The 19,978-nt window shown below is 41.9% G+C and overlaps 1 protein-coding gene across 3 annotated transcripts in view; it reads left to right on the forward strand.

The window, feature by feature from the left end:
• PARN (poly(A)-specific ribonuclease) overlaps positions 1 to 19,978 on the forward strand; it is a 199,287-nt gene that overhangs the window by 13,842 nt on the left and 165,467 nt on the right. For all 3 annotated transcript variants that reach the window (XR_004731710.3, XM_009009177.5, XM_035266989.3), the window contains exons 7-12: positions 2,254 to 2,419; positions 4,211 to 4,276; positions 5,016 to 5,054; positions 9,384 to 9,426; positions 12,002 to 12,082; positions 16,349 to 16,405. Coding sequence is in view for 2 of the 3 variants with exons in the window: in XM_009009177.5 (XP_009007425.1) it covers positions 2,254 to 2,419; positions 4,211 to 4,276; positions 5,016 to 5,054; positions 9,384 to 9,426; positions 12,002 to 12,082; positions 16,349 to 16,405 (452 nt within the window). In the remaining variant the exon portion in view is untranslated. The remainder of the gene's footprint in view (positions 1 to 2,253; positions 2,420 to 4,210; positions 4,277 to 5,015; positions 5,055 to 9,383; positions 9,427 to 12,001; positions 12,083 to 16,348; positions 16,406 to 19,978) is intronic.

The raw sequence follows: 19,978 nt of genomic DNA on the forward strand, positions 1-19,978 counted from the left end.
GCCTCTCAAAGTGCTGGGATTATAGGTGTGAGCCACTGCGCCCGGCCTCCCTTGGCTTTTTTTTTTTTTTTTTTTTGAGACAGAGTTTCATTGTTGTTGTCCAGGCTGGAGTGCAATGGTGTGTCTCTCACCACAACCTCCGCCTCCCAGGTTCAAGCAATTCTCCTGCCTCAGCCCCCCTAGTAGCTGGGATTACAGGCATGTGCCACCACACCCAGCGAATTTTGTATTTTTAGTAGAGATGGGGTTTCTCCATGTTCGTCTGGCGCATCTCACTCCTGACCTCAGGGGATCTCGTCCACCCAAAGTTCTGGGATTACAGGTGTGAGCCACTGTGCCCTAACCTCATGGCTTTTAATACTACCCATATCCCTATGATAACTAAATTTATACCTCAACACCTTTCTATTGAGCTATAGGCTTGTAACTGTACCTTTTAATTTGTGTATCCCTTTAGACAATTTTAAATGTCCAGAGGGGTGTGTTGGCTCACACCTGTAATCCCAACACTTTTGGAGGCTGAGACGGGCAGATCACCTGAGGTCATGAGTTCAAGACCAGCCAAGCCAACATGGTGAAAACTTGTCTCTAGTAAAAATACAAAATTAGCCAAGTGTGGTGATGGGCACCTGTAATCCCAACTTCTCGGGAGGCTGAAGCAGGAGAATTGCTTGAACCCAAGAGGCAGAGGTTGCAGTGAGCTGAGATCGCGCCATTGCACTCCAGCCTGGGTGACAGAGCAAGACGCTGTCTCCTAAAAGAAAAAGAAAAAAGAACATAGTAAGTCCGAAAGGTAGCTTTTGATTTTCACTCTTTGGACCCCAAAAACCTATTTTTCCCCTGTGTCTTCACATCGGTTAGTAGCCCTACCGTCTTCCCAGTTACTTGAACCAAATAGCAAGGTATTGTTTTTGATTTTGCCTTTCCCTTTATCTTTCATCTCCAGGATGTCAGTAAGTGTTACCTCTTCTGTCTAGAAAATCACTGTCTCCATCTACCCTGCCATCTCTATAGCCTATCACAGGGTTATAAATGATAGCCCACTGATAGCTGCCTGTTTTGTAAATAAGTTTAGTTGGACTACAGCCATGCCCATACATGTACATTTGGTGTATGGCTGCTTTTGTGCCACAGCGGCAGGGTTGAGTATTGTGACAGAGACCCCCATGTGGCCCACAAGCCTAAAACATTTGCCATCCAGCCCTTTAAGAAAAAGTTTGTTGGCTGGGCATGATGGCAGTGGCTCCTGCCTATAATCCCAGCACTTTGGGAGGCTGAGGCGGGCGATGAGGTCAGGAGTTCGAAACTAGCCTGGCCACCATGGCGAAACCCCATCTCTACAAAAGATACAAAAATTAACTGGATGTGGTGACACGCCTGTAATCCCAGCTACTCAGGAGGCTGAGACAGAAGAATTGCTTGAACCTGGGATGCAGAGGTTACAGTGAGCTGAGATTGTGCCATTGTACTCCAGCTTGGGCTACACAGTGAGACTCTGTCTCAAAACAAAACGAAACAAAACAAAGTTTGCTGACCTCTGATTTGAGCAGTGTTCTCTTGCCTGGAAAATTGCTCCTAACTTGTTTCCTAACTTCCACTCTGAGTAGTCATCATGGCCTTTAAAGCATTATGCAGATAAAGTAATTATCTTGCTTAAAATCTTCTAATGGTGTCCAGTCACTGTTAGACTAGCATACATTTCTTATCCCAGCCTATGGGGCTCTGCAGAATCTTATGCCATACTCTCTGCAAGCTGATGATGTACCATTCTGTTTTTGCTCACAGCATTCTGGCCACACCAGCTCCTTGCTGCTCCTGAAACAGTTGAAGCCATTTTCACTTGGGTATTCATACTTGTTTCCCTTACCCAAAGGACTCTTCCATAGCTCCTTTCATATCTGACTTACTCTCATCCTTTGGGTTTTCCCTGACTTTCCTGATTATCTTGTCAGAAGTAGTTCCCTTTACTACAGAGCAGGATGCATCATCTTGTCACTCTTTATTCCCCAGTGCTTAATATAATGCTTTGGCACAGTATGAGTGCCAGATAAATATTTCTTGAAAGAAGACTGAATTAATGGATGAATGAATGAATAAACACATTTCAAAATCACTTCCCTTTCTTTTCATTTTTTGAGATGTAGTTAAATATGGTAAATTTTTCTTGAGTAATTTAGACTCTTTGGTTTGTTAAACAAATTTTATGTTAAACAGTTACTTCTGCTGATGGATTCTTTTTAAAATCATGTTTAGGGATTCCGTATTTAAATCAGGAAGAAGAAAGACAGTTAAGAGAGCAGTATGATGAAAAACGTTCCCAGGCGAATGGTGCAGGAGCTCTATCCTACGTTTCTCCTAACACTTCAAAGTGTCCTGTCACAGTTCCTGAGGATCAAAAGAAGTTTATTGACGAAGTGGTGTAAGTTCCTAAACTAAAACTAAATGTGCATTGTGTGCTTTATGTTGGGGCATGACAAGCATTTATATCTCAAACCTGTGCCGTACAAACATAGTACACACACAGGTGTGATGTTGTGAATGGCAGGATATCACTGTGGCATATTAAATATATATTTTTTTTTTTTTTTGAGACAGAGGCTCGCTCCATTGCCCAGGCTGGAGTGTAGTGGTGCGATCCCAGCTTACTGCAACCTCTCCCTCCCAGGTTCAAGCAATTCTCGTGCGTCAGCCTCCTGAGTAGCTGGGATTATAGGCATGCACCACCATGCTCAGCTAATTTTTATATTTTCAGTAGAGATGAAGTTTTGCCACATTGGCCACATTATTCTTGTACTCCTGGCCGCAAGTGATCTGCCTGCCTCAACCTCCCAAAGTGCTGGGATTAAAGGCATAGGCCAGAGTGTCTAGCCAGCATATTCAAATTTCTGCAACAGCAGCAAATTATAAATAGAGTTCTGTGTATTGTACTTGGACTTGCTACATGTCACTAGGCAATAGATTTCAGTCTGCGGTGACCTGCATGGACTTTTTTTTTTTTTTAATAGAGATGGATCTCACTATGTTTCCCAGGCTGATCTCGAACTCCTGAGCTCAAGGGATCTTCCTGCTTCGGCCTCCCAGAATGCTGGGATTACAGGAGTGAGCCATTGCCCTGCCCCTTTTCTTGTTTTTTAAATGCTAATCAGTTGTCTTCTAAACCTTGCGGGGACTGAATACCTGACAGCCACTGTCCAATGTCCTCGAAGATGGAGTGGATCAGGCCCATCTAGCCTGCAGCATGTCCATATTCTCTTTGCTTGTAGTAAAGATTCCAACAAGCAGATGTGATGCTGGACAGGTGTCTAGTCTTGCTATATAAAATGGTTATGCTGATAACCATTTTACTGGGAAAGTCAAAAATTAAATCACTTGTATTGACAAGTCCTTGAGAAGTTGTCACTAATTGATAAGTGCAGTAACCCTCTTCCCCGAAAAAATATGCCAAGTAAAGATTTTATATTTCATTTTATTTTTTGGGACAGGGTTTCACTCTGTTGCCCAGGCTGGAGTACAGTGGCATGATCATGGCTCACTGCAGCCTCAACTTCCCAGGCTCAGGTGATCCTTCCATCTCAGCTTCGGGGGTAGCTGAGACCACAGTTACACTGCACCATGCTCAGCTAATTTTTAAAATTTATTTTTTGTAGTGAGGGGCTTTCAGTAGGTTGCCCAGGCTAGTCTCAAACTTCTGGCCTCAAATGATCCTCCCATCTTGACCTCCCAAAGTACTGGGATTCCATGCTTGTTTCAAAATAAAGCTTTTTTTTTTTCTGAGATGCAGTCTCACTCTGTTGCCAGGCCGGAGTGCAGTGGCATGATCTTAGCTAATTGCAACCTCCGCCTCCCAGGTTCAAGAGATTCTTGTGCCTCAGCCTCCTGAGTAGCTGGGACTACAGTCACGCGCTATCACGCCTAGCTGATTTTTGTATTTTTAGTAGAGACAGGGTTTCACAATGTTGGCCAGGATGGTCTTGATCTCTTGACCTCATGATCTGCCTGTCTCAGCCTCCCAAAAAAGAACCACTGTGCCTGGCTTAAAATAAAGCATTTAAAAAAAAAATCTTTGAACTAAAAGTTCCATGGTAATTTGGAAAAATTACATCGTCACATGTTCTTGTATGTAGACTGGTTTTGGTTGTGATTATTTTCTTGGTTGATGACTTCATTCCTTAAAGGTACTGATGATTCATGGTCTATTCTAATTCTTTAGAGAGAAAATAGAAGATTTATTACAAAGTGAAGAAAACAAGAACTTGGATTTAGAGCCATGTACCGGGTTAGTTGTCCTGAACATTTTTGCATGTCCTTTTTTTAGAAAGGTCGATGCTTTGTGGCATTTGATGCATCTAGTCTTTTAAAAACACCTTTATAAATAGTCTTTTTATTATTGGTATGTTCTCAAGAATTAAGCACTAACTTTAGCGTTACACAGTGAGGAAGACTGTGTATACAGAGACACTGAATGAATGCTTTGTCTTGTACCTGGAGTGGAGAAAGCTGTTGTGCAACCGTGACTTGAAGTTATGCCCAAAAGTGGCATAATTACTTTGGCCTTGAGGAGCACTTAACACATGAAGGCTTCAGAAGACAGAATTCACTTTCAGGCTACTGCTGCCTTTTTAATTTCTCTCTGTGTTCAAAAAACATTAGCATTTCAAAGAGTTGGTAATGTGAATGTCTTTTTCCCCTTTTACTTTGTGAGGAGCTTCACAAAAGTGTTGTGATGCATCTGTCTACTTTAAACTTTTTATGCAGCTGTAGGAAGCAATATTTTGATTAGGCAAGAACTTCTACCTCTTATATAAAAGCAGTATAATAATATTAAAGAAAATCTTAGAAGACAAGTGATGAGGAATTCTCCCCACCTCAAATAACCTACCTATTTTTGTTTGAAAATTACCTGTCAGTTCTAATGAAGTCTCTTTTTAAAGTGAAATCCTTCTCAACAAATGCTTGATGAGTTCACATCTACTTCTAGTGAGTCAAAATCAATACCTTTTCTTTTGTTTTTATAGGTTCCAAAGAAAACTAATTTATCAGACTTTGAGCTGGAAGTAAGTATTTATATTGTATGCAGGAGCACTGTGGGGGACCCAGGATTTAAAGACTAAATGTAATCTCTTAGCTCTCATTTTCTTTTTGAAATTCTGTAGTTCTCGGTGATTTGACCACACCAAGTTCCCCCTACTTTCTTTTTTTTTTTTTTTTTTTTTGGTCGCGGGGAGGAAGGCAGAAAGGAAGGGAATAAGGACGGTAGGGAGGAAGGAGGGGATGAAGGAAAGAAGGAAGGGAGGAAGCGGGGAGGGAGGGGATGAAGGAAAGAAGGAAGGGAGGAAGCGGGGAGGGAGGGAAGGGAAGAAAGGAAATCAAGCAATGAAAGAGACATTGCCGACCTGGATCTAGAGGTTTACAAGTTGATTTCTTTTTTTTTGAGAGAAGGAAAGAAAAAAAAAAAAATAAGTAAAGGAGAGGAAGAAAGAGGAAGAGAAAGAGGGAGAGTAAATGGAAATATTGCTTTATTTTGAGAAAAAATTGGGTATTAATAATGGCCAATCAATGTTTCATTTAAACTAATGGGTAGGTGTGATATGGTATTGACAAGAATGTATATTTTGTGTATTTGAAGTGGAGAGCTCTATAAATATTTATTAAGTTTACTTGTTCTGGATCTGAGTTCGAGTCCTTGATATCCTTATTAATTTTCTGTCTCATTGAATCTATGTCTCCTATCTGGGTGTTAGGATCGTTAGCTCTTGTTGTTGCATTGATCCTTTTACCACTATATCTTTGTTGCTTTAAAATCTATTTTATCCAATACAAGAATTGCAACTCCTGCTTTTTATTTATTTATTATTTATTTTTGCTCTCCATTTGGTTGGTAAATCTTTCTCCATCCCTTTGTTTTGAGTCTTTGTGTATCCTTGCATGTGAAACAGGTCTGGATGTAACATGCCGTTGGGTTTTGGCTGTGTCTTTTGATTGGGAATTTAGTCAATTTAAATTTAGGGTTACTGCCATTTGATGTTGACTGGCTGTTTTATCCATTTGTTGGTGCAAATTCTTCTTTATGTTGGTGCTCTTTACTTTTTGGTATATTTTTAGAAAGGCTAATACTGGTTGTTTCTTTCTGTGTGTAATGCTTCTTTCAGAAGCTCTTGTAAAGCAGGCCTGGTGGTAATAAAATCTCTGAGTACTTGCTTGTTCATAAAAGATTTTATTTTTCCTTCAGTTGTGAAGCTTAGTTTGGCTGGATATGAAATTCTGGGCTGAAGGTTCTGTTCTTTGAGGATGTTGAATATTGGCCCCCACTCTCTTCTGGCCTGTAGAGTTTCTGCCGAGAGATCTGCTGTAAGTCTGATAGGCTTGCCTTTGTGGGTAATCTGACCTTTCTCTCTGGCTGCCCTTAGTATCCTCTCCTTCGTTTCGACCCTGGTGAATCTAACAATTATGTGCCTTGGGGTTGCTCTTCTTGAGGAATATCTTTGTGGTGTTCTCTGTATTACCTGGGGTTGAATGTTGACCTGCTTTGCTAGTTTAGGAAAATTTTCCTGAATAATATCCTGAAGGGTATTTTCCAGCTTGGATTCATTCTCTCCGCATTCAGGTACACCTATCAAACGTAAATTTGGTCTTTTCACATAGTCCCACATTTCTTGGAGACTTTGCTCATTCCTTTTTATCCTTTTTTCTCTAATCTTTTCTTCCCGTTTTATTTCATTAAGTTGGACTTTGACCTCTGATATCCCTTCTTCTGCTTGAACAATTCGAGTGTTTAAACCTGTGCATACTTCTCGGAGTTCCTGTATTGTATTCTTCAGTTCCATTAATTCACTCATACTCCTCTCTAAGTTGTCTATTCTCAATAGGATTTCATCAAACCTTTTTTCAAAGTTCCTAGTTTCTTTACGTTGGGCTACAACATGTTCTTTTAACTCACCAAAGTTTGTTATTATCCATTCCTTGAAGAGTGATTCTGTCATCAGGAGGCGCTCGTTCTCCATCAAGCCATGTTCCATTGTTGATGTGGAACTGTGATCATCTTTAGAGGAAGAGGCGTTCTGACTTTGAGTATTCTCAGCTTTTTTACGCTGGTTTCTTCCCGTCATTGTAAATTTATCCTCCTGTCGTCTTTGAAATTACCAACTTTCAGATTAGGTCTCTTGAGTGGACGTCCAGGTTGTTAGTTCCCAGGGCCAGAGCAGCGGCGTTAAAACTGATGGTGCTTTTCTGCCCAGGATTCTCCTGTCGGGCTTCCTTCTTGTTTCCGTAGTAGGCGACTCTGCCTTCCCGGGGCTCCAAACCTCGGTCAGAAGGGGAACCTATCCCGTTTACCCCCCTACTTTCTTAAGTTGAAAATCCACTTAATTTTTTTTGTTGTTACTGTTTTTTAATAGATGCTTTAAAGCCTCTTAAAATAATTATCACTTTGGGCTGGGCATAGTGGCTAATGCCTGTAATTCCAGTACTTTGGGAGGCTGAGGTAGGTGGATCATGAGGTCAGGAGTTTGAGACCAGCCTGGCGAAATCCTTTCTCTCTCTTTTTTTTTTTTTTTTTGAGACGGAGTTTCGCTCTTGTTACCCAGGCTGGAGTGCAATGGCATGATCTCAGCTCACCGCAACCTCCACCTCCTGGGTTCAGGCAATTCTTCTGCCTCAGCCTCTTGAGTAGCTGGGATTACAGGCACATGCCACCGTGCCCAGCTAATTTTTTGTATTTTTAGTAGAGACGGGGTTTCATCTTGTTGACCAGGATGGTCTCGATCTCTTGACCTCGTGATCCACCCGCCTCGGCCTCCCAAAGTGCTGGGATTACAGGCGTGAGCCACCGTGCCCGGCCTGGCGAAATCCTTTCTCTACTAAAAATACAAAATTTAGCCAGGCGTGGGGGCACATGCCTGTAATCTCAGCTGCTCAGAAGGCTGAGGCAGGAGAATTGCTTAAACCCAGGAGGCGGAGGTTGCAGTGAGCTATGATCATGCGGTTGCACTCCAGCCTGGATGACAAAAGGAAGACTCTGTCTCAAAAACAAACAAACAAGAAATTATCACTTTGGTGTATCCATTAAGCTGTGGATTGGTAGTGTTTTTTTCCTTTGGGGGTATACGATAAATGTTTGGTTTTCAGACGTAGGAAATACTCAGATGAATGCTTTTGGTAAAGCGAGAGTTCTTAACTTAGGATGAGACTATCGATGGGTTTCAGGAGGTCTGTGAATCCCTTGAAAAAACATCCGGACTTTTGTGTTTGTAGTTTTCCAAGGATGTTTTCCTTGTGTTTGCAGATGGGTCTTCAACTCAGAAGTTGAACATTGACATAGATGGGTGGACATTTCCATTTGACTTTGGGGACCTTGTTCTTCTATTGGAATCTACCAGTGACATGACATACAATCCCAGTTGTATACTGGGAATATACTTTGAACACAATAGGAAAGGGCTGTTTAGTTGCCCACACTCCTTTCCTGTCACGTCATCCTTGCAGCCCACTCCACCTGCATTCCAGATCCCTCTCCTCCTTGGCTGCTGAAAACTGTTTTTTTGTTTTTTTTTTTATTGTTTTATTTTTTTTTCTGGGTTGTATTCTCTGATGAATTTGCATATTTTTTATTTTTTACCATAATTTCACCTTCCATTTAGATGCGAACTGTTAATACCATGCAAAACTACAGTGGAGTTGGCCATTTAGAGCCTTCTCTTTGTATGCCCCGTGCAATCTAAAAAGACTTTTAGGCCACGTGGAGTGGCTCACTTTTGTAAGCCCAGCACTTTGGGAGGAGGCAGGTGTATCACCTGAGGTCAGGAGTTTGAGATCAGCCTGGCCAACATGGTGAAACCCCATCTCTATTAAAAATGCAAATATTAGCCAGGCATGGTGGTACATGTCTATAATCCCAGCTACTTGGGAGGCCGAGGCAGGAGAATCACTTGAGCCCAGAGGCAGAGCTGAGATTGCGGCACTGCACTCCAGCCTGGGTGGCAGAGCGAGACTCCATGCCAAAAAAATAAAATAAAAAGACTCTCACAATTTCAGTTAGGAAACAGACATTTGTATATTTGGAAGCAAGATTTGACTCTGTGGTAATGAGTTGACTGTATTTTGAGAGATGTAGGACATATTAGAAAATGCCTAAGTCCTAAAAAAATTAATTTGAAGTCAAATCTGTGTTTGTGTGTTTAAGAGCAGGGATAAGGAAAGATTTAGCAGCTGAAATGTTATAAAAATGTGCTGTAAAGTCTCCATTTTAGTGATAACTATTTCATATTTAGTAAAACTTATTTCACATAATTTATAGCTGTATATTGCTTATAAAATACTTTGGATTTTAGCTGTCATTGACTCATCTACTGATACCATTTTTTTTTTTTTTTTTTTTTTTTTTTTAGGTATCCAAAAGGCATTCATGTTGAGACTTTAGAAACTGAAAAGGTAACCCCAAGAATTATCTAGGGCTAACATTAAGCACATACATTGTTACACTGATGCAGGTTTTATTTTTTTGTTTTTTTCTCAGGGTCTTGCTCTGATTGCCCAGGCTGGAGTGCAGTGGGGCAGTCATGGCTCACTGCAGCCTTGATTTCCTGGGCTCAGGTGATCCTCCTACCTCAGCCTTCCAAGCTGGGACTACAGGCTCGTGCCACTATGTCTGGCTAATTTTTTATTTCTTTTTTAGTAGAGATAGGGTTTCGCCCTGTTGCCCAGGCTGGTCTCGAAGTCCTGGGTGCAAACAGTCTGCCCACCTTAGCCTCACAGAGTCCTGGATTACAGGCCTCAGCCACCATGCTCAGTCCCTAAAGTGCTGAAAGTCAGAATTTGTATCTTTTCTCTGCTTGTTATGAGCTGGGTAACCTAAGGCAAGTCATTTGACTTCTTTGCGTCTCATTTTCCTCTTCTGAACATTGGGGCTGAGCATGATACTGGAATGTATACCTGTATCATAGTTTTTTTTATGGTGATCCTGTGGGTAAGTGGAAGTGACGTCTTATAAACTTGAAAGTATACAAATGTTAGTTCGTATTCTTACTATGGCAGAAAGCTATAATGGTGCATATGAAAAAATGGCTTCATGTTGTGTGGGAAGATAAAATTAAATTTTAGAATTTGGGTTGTAAGCATAGCTGTTGTCCTGGGTATGCAGGGTATACTGATAGAATTGTGATGAGTAGGGGGTGGCTAGTGGTGGGTTCCTTCTGCAGTATTTGAATTTGATAATTTGTTGTTGCTCTTAAGTCAGGTATAAAATTAGAGATTAAATAAGGTAGAAAAACAATCTTGATAGATGATTTATGTTTAGTGGACACAAAATATATATGAGAAAGAAAGCATTAGTTATCTGACACATTAGCAGAAAAATCCAAGTGGCATGAGTGCGGTGGCCCATGCCTATAATCCCAGCAGTTTGGGAGGCCGAGGCGGGTGGATCACCTGAGGTCAGGAGTTTGAGACCAGCCTGACCAACGTGGAGAAACCCTATATCTAATAAAAATACAAAAAATTAGCTGGGCGTGGTGGCGCATGCCTGTAATCCCAGCTACTCGGGAAGCTGAGGTAGGAGAATTGCTTGAACCCGGGAGATGGAGGTTACGCTGAGCAGAGATCACGGCATTGCACTCCATCCTGGACAACAAGAGTGAAACTCCATCTCAGAAAAGAAAAGGACTGGTAATTGGGCTATGTTAATTCTTTTTACTTATGTTAATGCAACATATAACATATATGTACGTTTTTTATGTTAATACAACAAAAACATTTTACTTGAAAACTACTCAGAAATTGATGTTCTAATGCAACATAACTTTTTTAGTATTTGTCAAAGGAAATGTCTTATTCTCACAGTCTGTTGATATTTTTAACTGATGCTTGTTGGGTTGAATTAGTAAGCCGTAGGAAAATGTCATCAAAACACAGAGACAGAATTTGGTTTGTAATGCATCAGTTCAAACTTGTTGGCATTTCAAAGTATTTTCTGTTGTATTTGTCTCCTGAAAGAATGTGCAGTGGCTGGGCATAGTGGCTCAGGCCTGTAAACTCAGCTCTTTGGGAGGCGCAGATGGACAGGACACTTAAGTCCAGGAGTTTGAGACCAGCCTGGACAACGTGATGAAACTCTGTCTCTACTAAAAATCTAAAAAGAAATTAGCCAGGCATAGTGGTTCATGCCTGTCGTCCCAGCTTCTCAAGAGGCTGAGGTGAGAGGATCACCTGAGCCCAGGAATTCAAGACTGCAGTGACTGTGATCATGCCACTGCACTCGAGCCTCAGTGATGGGAGTGATAACTTGTCTAAAAAACAAAAGTTTGCAATTACAAAAATTGTAACTTCTGGCTGGGCATGGTGGCTCATGACTGTAATCTCAGCACTTTGGGAGGCCAAAATGAGTGGATCACTTGAGGTCAGGAGTTTGAGACCAGCCTGGGCAACATGGAGAAATCCTGTCTCTACTAAAAATATAAAAATTAGCAGGGCATGTTGGTGTGCATCTGCAGTCTCGGCTACTCTGGAGGCCAAGGCAGGAGAATTGCTTGAAATATGGGAGGCACAGGTTGCAGTGAGCCGAGATTCTACCACTGCACCCCAAACTGGATAACCAAGTGAGACTGTCTCAAAAAAAAAAAATTCTAATGGTAGCAGAACTCGTTTTTTTGGATTAAGTTACCTCTAAAAATTGTGTATCTGTGGCGGGGCACAATGGCTCATGCCTGTAATCCCAGCACTTTGGGAGGCTGAGGCAGGTGGATCACCTGAGGTCGGGAGCTTGAGACCAGCCTACCCAACATGGAGAAACCCTGTCTCTACTAAAAATACAAAAAATTAGCCAGGTGTGACGGTGCATGCCTGTAATCCCAGCTACCCAGGAGGCTGAGGTAGAAGAATCGCTTGAACCTGGGAGGCAGAGGTTGCAGTGAACTGAGATCATGCTGTTGCACTCCAGCCTGGGCAACAAGAGTAAAATTCCATCTCGAAAAAAAGAAAGAAAGTTGTGTATCTGTTTTATGTCTTTTAGAAGGAGCGATATATAGTTATAAGCAAAGTAGATGAAGAAGAACGCAAAAGAAGAGAACAGCAGAAACATGCCAAAGAACAGGTAATTGAGTTATGTTAATTCTTGGGGGATGAGAAATGGCAACATAAATACTGATTTTTTCCTGTCTATTTCAAATCATATGTTGGGTTCAATTTAATGAAGTAAGTTTCTTTCATAGAACAATTGAATTGGCAGCAAAACCTGGACTAGAATAAGGGGAAGTTAAGTTTAAGCCTGAGACGTAGCCAGCAAAGTGAGTCTGACATCACTGTTGACCAGTGTCTACTTAACCAGTCTTGAAGAAAGTATTCTTGATTCTCATTTAGCTTGTGTGTCACTGAGTGTTACTGTCCTTTAAATAATACTCCATGTCTAAATTCATGTATACTAACTAGTTTTCTTAAAACCAAGTTCAGAGCACATGTTCCGAAAGATGTGGATGACATACTTACATTGTATTTTTGGAACATCACCCTGCTTGCTGTGTGAAGAATGGTTTCGAGTGAGTGAGACTGGAGGCAGGAGACCAGTTAAGCTGTGGAGTAACCTAGCTAAGAGATGTTGGTGACCTGGTGTGGGATAGTTAGTAGCAGTATAGATGGAATCTGGAGATACTTGGAAGGTAGAATCCATGGAATTTGTGACTGGATGTGAGTGTTGGAGGAGGAAGGGGGAGGGAGGAAGATGATCATGCAGATACTTGCGCAATGAGGTAGATTGTATTCCGTTCACTTGGAGGGGTTGACTGGAGTGACATTGATCCTGGGGAAAGGTGGAGGAGAGAGGAGTGGGTTTGCATGTGGATGCATGTCGTGTTCATATGCACGTAAGGCAGGCTCACTCCTAATTGACTCAACCAGTAAGATACAGTGAGCCACTTTGGGAGACAGCATATTACCTACACACAGAAAGATTAGTTAAAAGGTGCTGCCTGTGGCCCCTGTTCCACATACTAAAAAGGACACTGCAAAAAACAAAAGTTGCCAGTTAGAGGCCAGGTGCGGTGACATGCGCCTGTGGTCCCAGCTACTTGGGAGGCTAATGCTGGAGAATCGCTTGAACCTGGGAGGCAGAAGTTGCGGTTGCAGTGAGCCGAGATTATGCCACTGCAGTCCAGCTTGGGCGACAAGTGAGACCCTGTCTCAAAAAACAAAATGGTGCCAGATGATGGCAGCATGCGTTGTGGGATGTGGCTTTACTAAGGAACCAGTTCTAGCCTGCAGTTCAGGGCTTTGATGTTCTGCAGCCCTTTTCTGAGAGGGCAAGGCAGAGCCCCACACCTCCTCAGAACCCAGGCCACATTAAGGAATTTTTTCAGGACAGCCTCCTAGGAGGCAATGAGGAACTGTTTCATGACAAGGAAGTGGGTGGGAGCTGGCCTCATAGCAATTCCTTAGAAGGCTCTGTCTCCCACCCTTCCCTCCTGATGTGTTCCGCCAAGATGCAGATGACTCTGGCCAAGACACAGATTAGCCTTTACCTGCATGGCCAGTTTTTATTCATGCAAGGCCACCAGGGTACCATGGCGTCCCCTAGAGTAGAAAAAGATGTTCTATTCTAGTTTTGACCTAATGAGGTTTTGGGTGTGGTGGTGTTTTTTTTTTGAGATGGCTTTTCACTTCTGTCACCTAGGCTGGAGTGCAATGGCACAATCTCAGCTCACTGCAACCTCCACCTTCCAGGTTCAAGCGATTGTCCTGCCTCAGCCTCCCAAGTAGCTGGAATTACAGGCACCCGCCACCACGCCTGGATAATTTTTATATTTTTGGTAGAGATAGGGTTTCACTATGTTGGCCATGATGGTCTTGAACTCCTGACCTTGGATGATCCACCCACTGGGATTACAGGCGAGAGCTACTGTATCCAGCCGGTTTTAGGTGTTTTTAGGATATGCAAGGGTGGATGTCCTGTCAGCAGGTTTACCAGTGTTGAGCACTAGAGAGGGGTGAGAGCTAGGCATGATTGTCATTGGTAGAGAAACTGGGACTGGATCAGAGCACCTGCGGAATGCTTTAGGAATGAGAAGAGGACCTAGGGCAGAATCCTCAGCATCACCAGAATTTAAATGATAGGCAGAAGTCAACAAAGCATACTAGATTATTGTGACACAGAGCCAAGGGAAGAGAGAAAAAGGGGCAGTCAGCAGTGTCAGATCCCCTGTTAGGGGTTAGAACTGGGACATGGCTGTTAGATTCAGCCCTGGCAGTAGTTTTTTAAACTATAATTTAAACAATTTTTCCCTTTCTCTACTAAAAATACAAAGCAATTAGCCAGGTGTGGTGATGTGTACCTGTAGTCCCAGCTGCTCAGGAGGCTGAGGCAGGAGACTCGCTTGAACCCAGGAGATGGAAGTTGCAGTGAGCCGAGATCGCATCACTGCACTCCAGCCTGGGCGACACAGCAAGACTCTGTGTCAAAAACAAAAACATCTCAGCTCACTGCAACCTCTGCATGCTGGGTTCAAGCGTTTCTCCTGCCTCAGCTTCCTGAGTAGCTGGGACTACAGTTGCCTGCCACCATGCCTGGCTAATTTTTTTTGTATTTTTAGTAGAGACGGGGTTTCGCCATGTTGGCCAGGGTGGTCTTAAATTCCTGACCTCAGTTGATCTGCCTGTCTTGGTCTCCCAAAGTGCTGGGATTACAGGCATGAGCCACTGCACCTGGCCCAAAAAAAACAACTTTTAATTGTGGTAAAATATACATAAAATGTATCATCTTAACTATTAAGTGTACAGTTCAATGATGTCAAGTACTTTAACATTGCTGTGTGATCATCACTACCATCCATCTCCATAATTCTCTTCATCTTGCAAAACTGACACTCTGTACTCATCAAGCAACTCCCCGTCTTCCACCCCTGCCACCCAGCCCCTGGCAACACTATTCTATTTTCTGTCATACAAATTTGATCACTCTGAGTATCTCATATAAGTATAGTATTTGTCCTCCTGTGACTGGCTTTTTTCTCTTAGCATAGCGTCCTCAAGGTTCACCCATGTTATAGCATGTGTCAGAATTTCCTTTTTGAGGCTGAATAATAGTCCGTTGTATGGCTAGACCACATTTTGTTTGTTTATTCGCTTGTTTGTAGACACTTAGGTAGCTTTGGACTCTTGTGAACTCAGATATACAAATACATATTTGAGTTCCTGCTTTCAGTTCTTTGGTGTATATACCCAGAAGTGGAATTGCTGGGTGATATGGGAATTCTTTCTGGGGGAAGCCTCCATACTGTTTTTCTTTAGCAGCTGCATTGTTTAACATTTTCATCAACAGTGCACAGGTTCCAGTTTCTCTACATTCTTGCAAACACTTGGTAGTCTTGGGTTAGGTTTTTTTTTGGAGATAGTTTCGCTCTTGTTGCCCTGGCTGGAGTGCAGTGGCGTGATCTTGGCTCACTGCGACCTCCATCTCATGGGTTCAAGCGATTCTCCTGCCTCAGCCTCCAGAGTAGCTGGGCTTACAGGCATCTGCTACCATGTCTGGGTAATTTTGCATTTTTAGTAGAGACAGGGTTTCACCATGTTGGTCAGGCTAGTTTCGAACTCCTGACCTCAAGTGATCCATCCGCTTCTGCCTCCTAAAGTGTTGAGATTACAGGTGTGAACCACCACGCCTGGTCAGTCTTGGGGTTAGTTTTAGGGTGGTGAACAGTTTCAGCGAGCGTGAAGCCAGAAGGCAGGGAGCACCGGGAGTTAAACTGGAGAAGTCCTTCAAGTTAGTTAGCTTTGATGAAACAAATAGATGGGGCAGTAGTTGGAGAGAGCTTAGAGGAAGGGAGGTTTTCAAGATAGGAGAGACACTGAGCCTTTTTCAACAGTACTGGAAAGAAAATAGGAGAGAAGAAGATGAGTGGGGTGGGAGAATTTTGTAAAAATGTATTTTTCAAGTGAAAAAAATTGGGAATTATGAAAATGCTTGATTTGGTCAGTTAACTGTCAGATGGGTTTCCTCAGAATTGAATGTGTTACTGAGTTTAGCCTGCAGGTGGCAACTTTTTAAATTAGTGTTTTTAAGACGCCTTGAAAGACTTGGAAATTTTAAAGAATTTGGTGAAGTGATGGGTAAATCCTGAGCATTGTTGTTTTAGTGACTAATGAATAATTTTCCATTTGTTCATTCTACTTTCTAAAATAGAAGAGTATGTATGTAGATCATTTTAGATGTAGATGTTTGAGAAGATAGGTGCAAAACACAGGAAACTAAAACTGTCTAACTTAATACAAAATTTGAGTGTCTTTTTTTGGGGGTTGGTTTTTTAAATTCATGCACATCAGGAATGTTTATACATCAATAATAATATATGTATATATATATTTTAATTAGGAGGAGCTGAATGATGCTGTGGGATTTTCTAGAGTCATTCACGCCATTGCTAATTCGGTAAGTGAGCCGGACTTTTTAGTGAGATGGCAGAACATACTATTTCAGGTGAAGTATCTAGTTATTGCAGATTAATCATTTCTTCTCATTTAGAATGTTTACCTGGTATGAAGGAAGAAGTTAGAACTTCATCAAGATAGACTGTTGTTTTAATGCACTTGGTGAGACGTAACTACTGAATTATATTCAAATTATTTTCAGAGAGCCTTGCTTGAAAAATGCATAGGAAGGTTACACTATGTTGTCCTTATATGGCGACATGAAAACCAAGGGTTATTCTCAAAACCAGTAAGACGTCGAATAAGAAAGTAAGGAATAAGAAGAGAAACAATCAGATATTTGACTGAAGGTGTTTTGTTCCCTAAGTAGAAGTATCTAGAGGATAAAAATAATAATGTCTTTGTTTAATGCTGCATAAATGTAATTGAATTTTATTCTTAATAATATTTGATAAGTTTTCAAAAGTTATTGGCCGTTTATGTAAATTTGCTAGGGTGCTCTATGATAGATATGATGGGTGTTTTTCCTTGCTTTGTGAGGCCTTTCTGAAAATAGATGGCCAGGTATGGTGGCTCATATCTATAATCCCAGTACCTTGGGGAACTAATACAGTTGGCTTGCTTGAGCTCAGGAGTTCAAGACCAGCTTGGGAAACATGGTGAAATCCCGTCTCTACCACAAATACAAAAATTAGCCCGGTGTGGTGGTGCATGCCTGTGGTCCCAGCTACTTGGGAGGCTGAGGTGGGAGGATTGCTGGAGCTTGGGAAGTCAAAGCTGCAGTGAGCCACGATTGCGCCAATGCACCCTAGCCTGGGTGACAGACTGAGATCCTGTCTCAAAAAAAGAAAAAGAAACGGGCATCCAAATCTTACGTAGGTAAACTAGGTCATGCTGCTGGTTGTTTCAGACAGACAGCTTGCTTGGATACTGAATTGCCTATAGTCTAGGACATTCTCTTCTTTGAGCAATTGACCTGGAAGAAGGAATCATCTTGTACCTTAGATGTTAAGCTTTGCATCAGGGAAGCTTTAAAGCCATAGAAACCCTCTCAGAGTTCTATGCTGTCTCACTGCCAGGTGCAGGCTTGTAGACACAGGGGCACTGGAGGGGAGGCACCCCGCTGTCCTCATTCCGGGATAAATAGAGGTTTACAGAGCCTTGTAAAAGAAGAGGGTTACTCATGAGGACCTCTCTCGCTCAGTCAAGTAAGTGGGGATGATCAGAGTGGCCTTGACTTCCCGAGCTACAGCGATCCTCCCACCTCAGCCTTTCAAGTAGCTGGGACCACAGGCCTGCACCTCCACACTGGGCTAATTTTTGTATTTTTGGTAGAGATGGGGTTTCACCCTATTTCCCAAGCTGGTTTCGAATGCTTGAGCTAAAGCAGTCCTCCTGCATTGGACTCCCAAAGTGCTAGGAATAAAGAAATTTGGATAGATCTGGAGAGAAACAAAGGTGCGAGCCTCTTTAGCAATAGCTAAGATTACAGTTATTCAGAGAAGCAGAGTTGAGTTTCTGGTTCCATTTGCTCATGTTGTATACACCTAGCCAGCAGACTTCAGATAAGTGGTGGTTTTGGTTGAGCCGGGGTACAGAGCTATGGAACATCAGTTGGTTTTGAACTCTCTTATAGCTGTCATGATAGTATAGTCAGCTTTTCCAAGATTGGATATTTGTTTACCTTATACATATTCAGATACCTTAGCTTGCTGTACTTGTTTGCTTTCCTCTGACATCTTCCTTCTACAGCATATGAGTAGCATGTTGCTGACCATTGGCAGTCAACATCCCAAAGCATACTACAAAAAAGCCCCATTTATTAGTGATCCAGATATTTAAAATTTTTGAGTCTTGAATAAAAGTGGACCAAAGTAAAATAAGATGTGTAAATCCCATACCTTAATTTTTTTTTTTTTTTTTTTTGAGATGGAATCTTGCCCTTTTGCCCAGGCTGGAGTGCAGTGACACAGTCTTGGCTCACTGCAACCTCTGCCTCCCAGGTTCAAGCAATTCTTCTGCCTCAGCATCCCGAGTAGCTGGGATTACAAGTGCCTGCCACCACGCCTGGCTAATTTTTTGTATTTTTAGTAGAATCAGGGTTTCACCATGTGAGCCAGAATGGTCTTGAACTCCTGACCTCCTGATCTGCCCACCTCGGCCTCCCAAAGTGCTGGGAACAGGCATGAGCCATCGTGCCGAGCCTACCTTAAAATTATTAATGTGGTTAATCTCTGTAAAGGCAGTGAGCAGTAAACACTTAAATATTTATATTACACCATCTGGCCAGTAATGCCCATGCCAAAAAAAAATTTTTTTTAAATTTATATCACACCAAATTTCTTTTCAGTCACTGTTAGTATATCTGTGTTTTCTGTAGTTTTTAAAAAACTTAGGTTGTGCTAATTTTATACACCCAGAAAAGTTGCAGAAATAGTATAGTGTTTCCATGTATTCCTTACCCAGCTACCCCTAATTTGAACATCTTACATAACCATAGTCCAGTTAGCAGAACCAGGAAATTAATATTGGTACAATATTGTAAACTAAACTAAAGATCTTATTTGAATTTCCCCAGTTTTTCCCAGGAAGTCCTTTTTCTGTTCATGATTGTATCCAAAATCCCACATTGTATTTCCTTGTTATTTTTACTTAGTCTCCTGCAGACTTTAACAGTCTGTTTTTGTCTTTTATAACCTTGATGCTTTTTTTTGAAACGAAGTCTCGCTCTGTTGCCCAGGCTGGAGTGCAGTGGCTCCACTGCTCACCGTACCCTCTGCCTGCTGGGTTCCGCCTCCTGGGTTGAAGTGATTCTCCTGCCGCAGCTCCTGAGTGACTGGGATTATAGGCACCTGCCACCATGCCCTGCTAATTTTTGTATTTTTACTAGAGATGGGGTTTCACCATGTTGGCCAGGCTGGTCTCGAACTCCTGACCTCAAGTGATCCACCTGCCTCGGCCTCTGGAAGCGTCAAGTTTGCTGGCATCAGCCACTGCACCTTGCCCTATAACTTGGATTTTTTTGCTGTGTATTGATTGCTTTATTGTTAGAAGTATCCCCGTTGGAATTTGTCTCACATTTTCTCCTGACTGAACTGAGGATATATTATTGGCAAAAATACCACAGAAATGATGGTTGATGATGTTGGTCTGGATCACTTGGTTAGGGTGATGTCTGCTAGATTTGTGTTAGGTGAAATTAACTTTATAGTTAATAAATTAACTACATTGTTAAATTATAGTTAAATTAACTATATGGTTCATTTAACTTTATAGTTAATAAATATCTTGGGGGAGATGCTTTGAGACCAAACTTTGCCTGCTAATGTTATCATCTGTCAGTGTATCTTGGCTGCGGCATTTATCGCTGTTGTATTCTAATGGCGAGTTTGTATTCCCTTTGTCCTTTCTACATTTGTTCTTGGAATTCCTCTGTAAAGAAAAAATATCCTTTTCCTTTGTTTATTTATGTATTTATTTAATTTTGAAACACAGTCTCACTCTGTTGCCCAAGCTGGGAGTACACTGGGAGTATACTGGCTCACTGCAGCCTCTACCTCCCAGGCTCAATCAG

This window comes from Callithrix jacchus, chromosome 12 (assembly GCF_049354715.1).
Source record: "Callithrix jacchus isolate 240 chromosome 12, calJac240_pri, whole genome shotgun sequence".
Classification (NCBI taxonomy): Eukaryota; Metazoa; Chordata; class Mammalia; order Primates; family Cebidae; genus Callithrix; species Callithrix jacchus.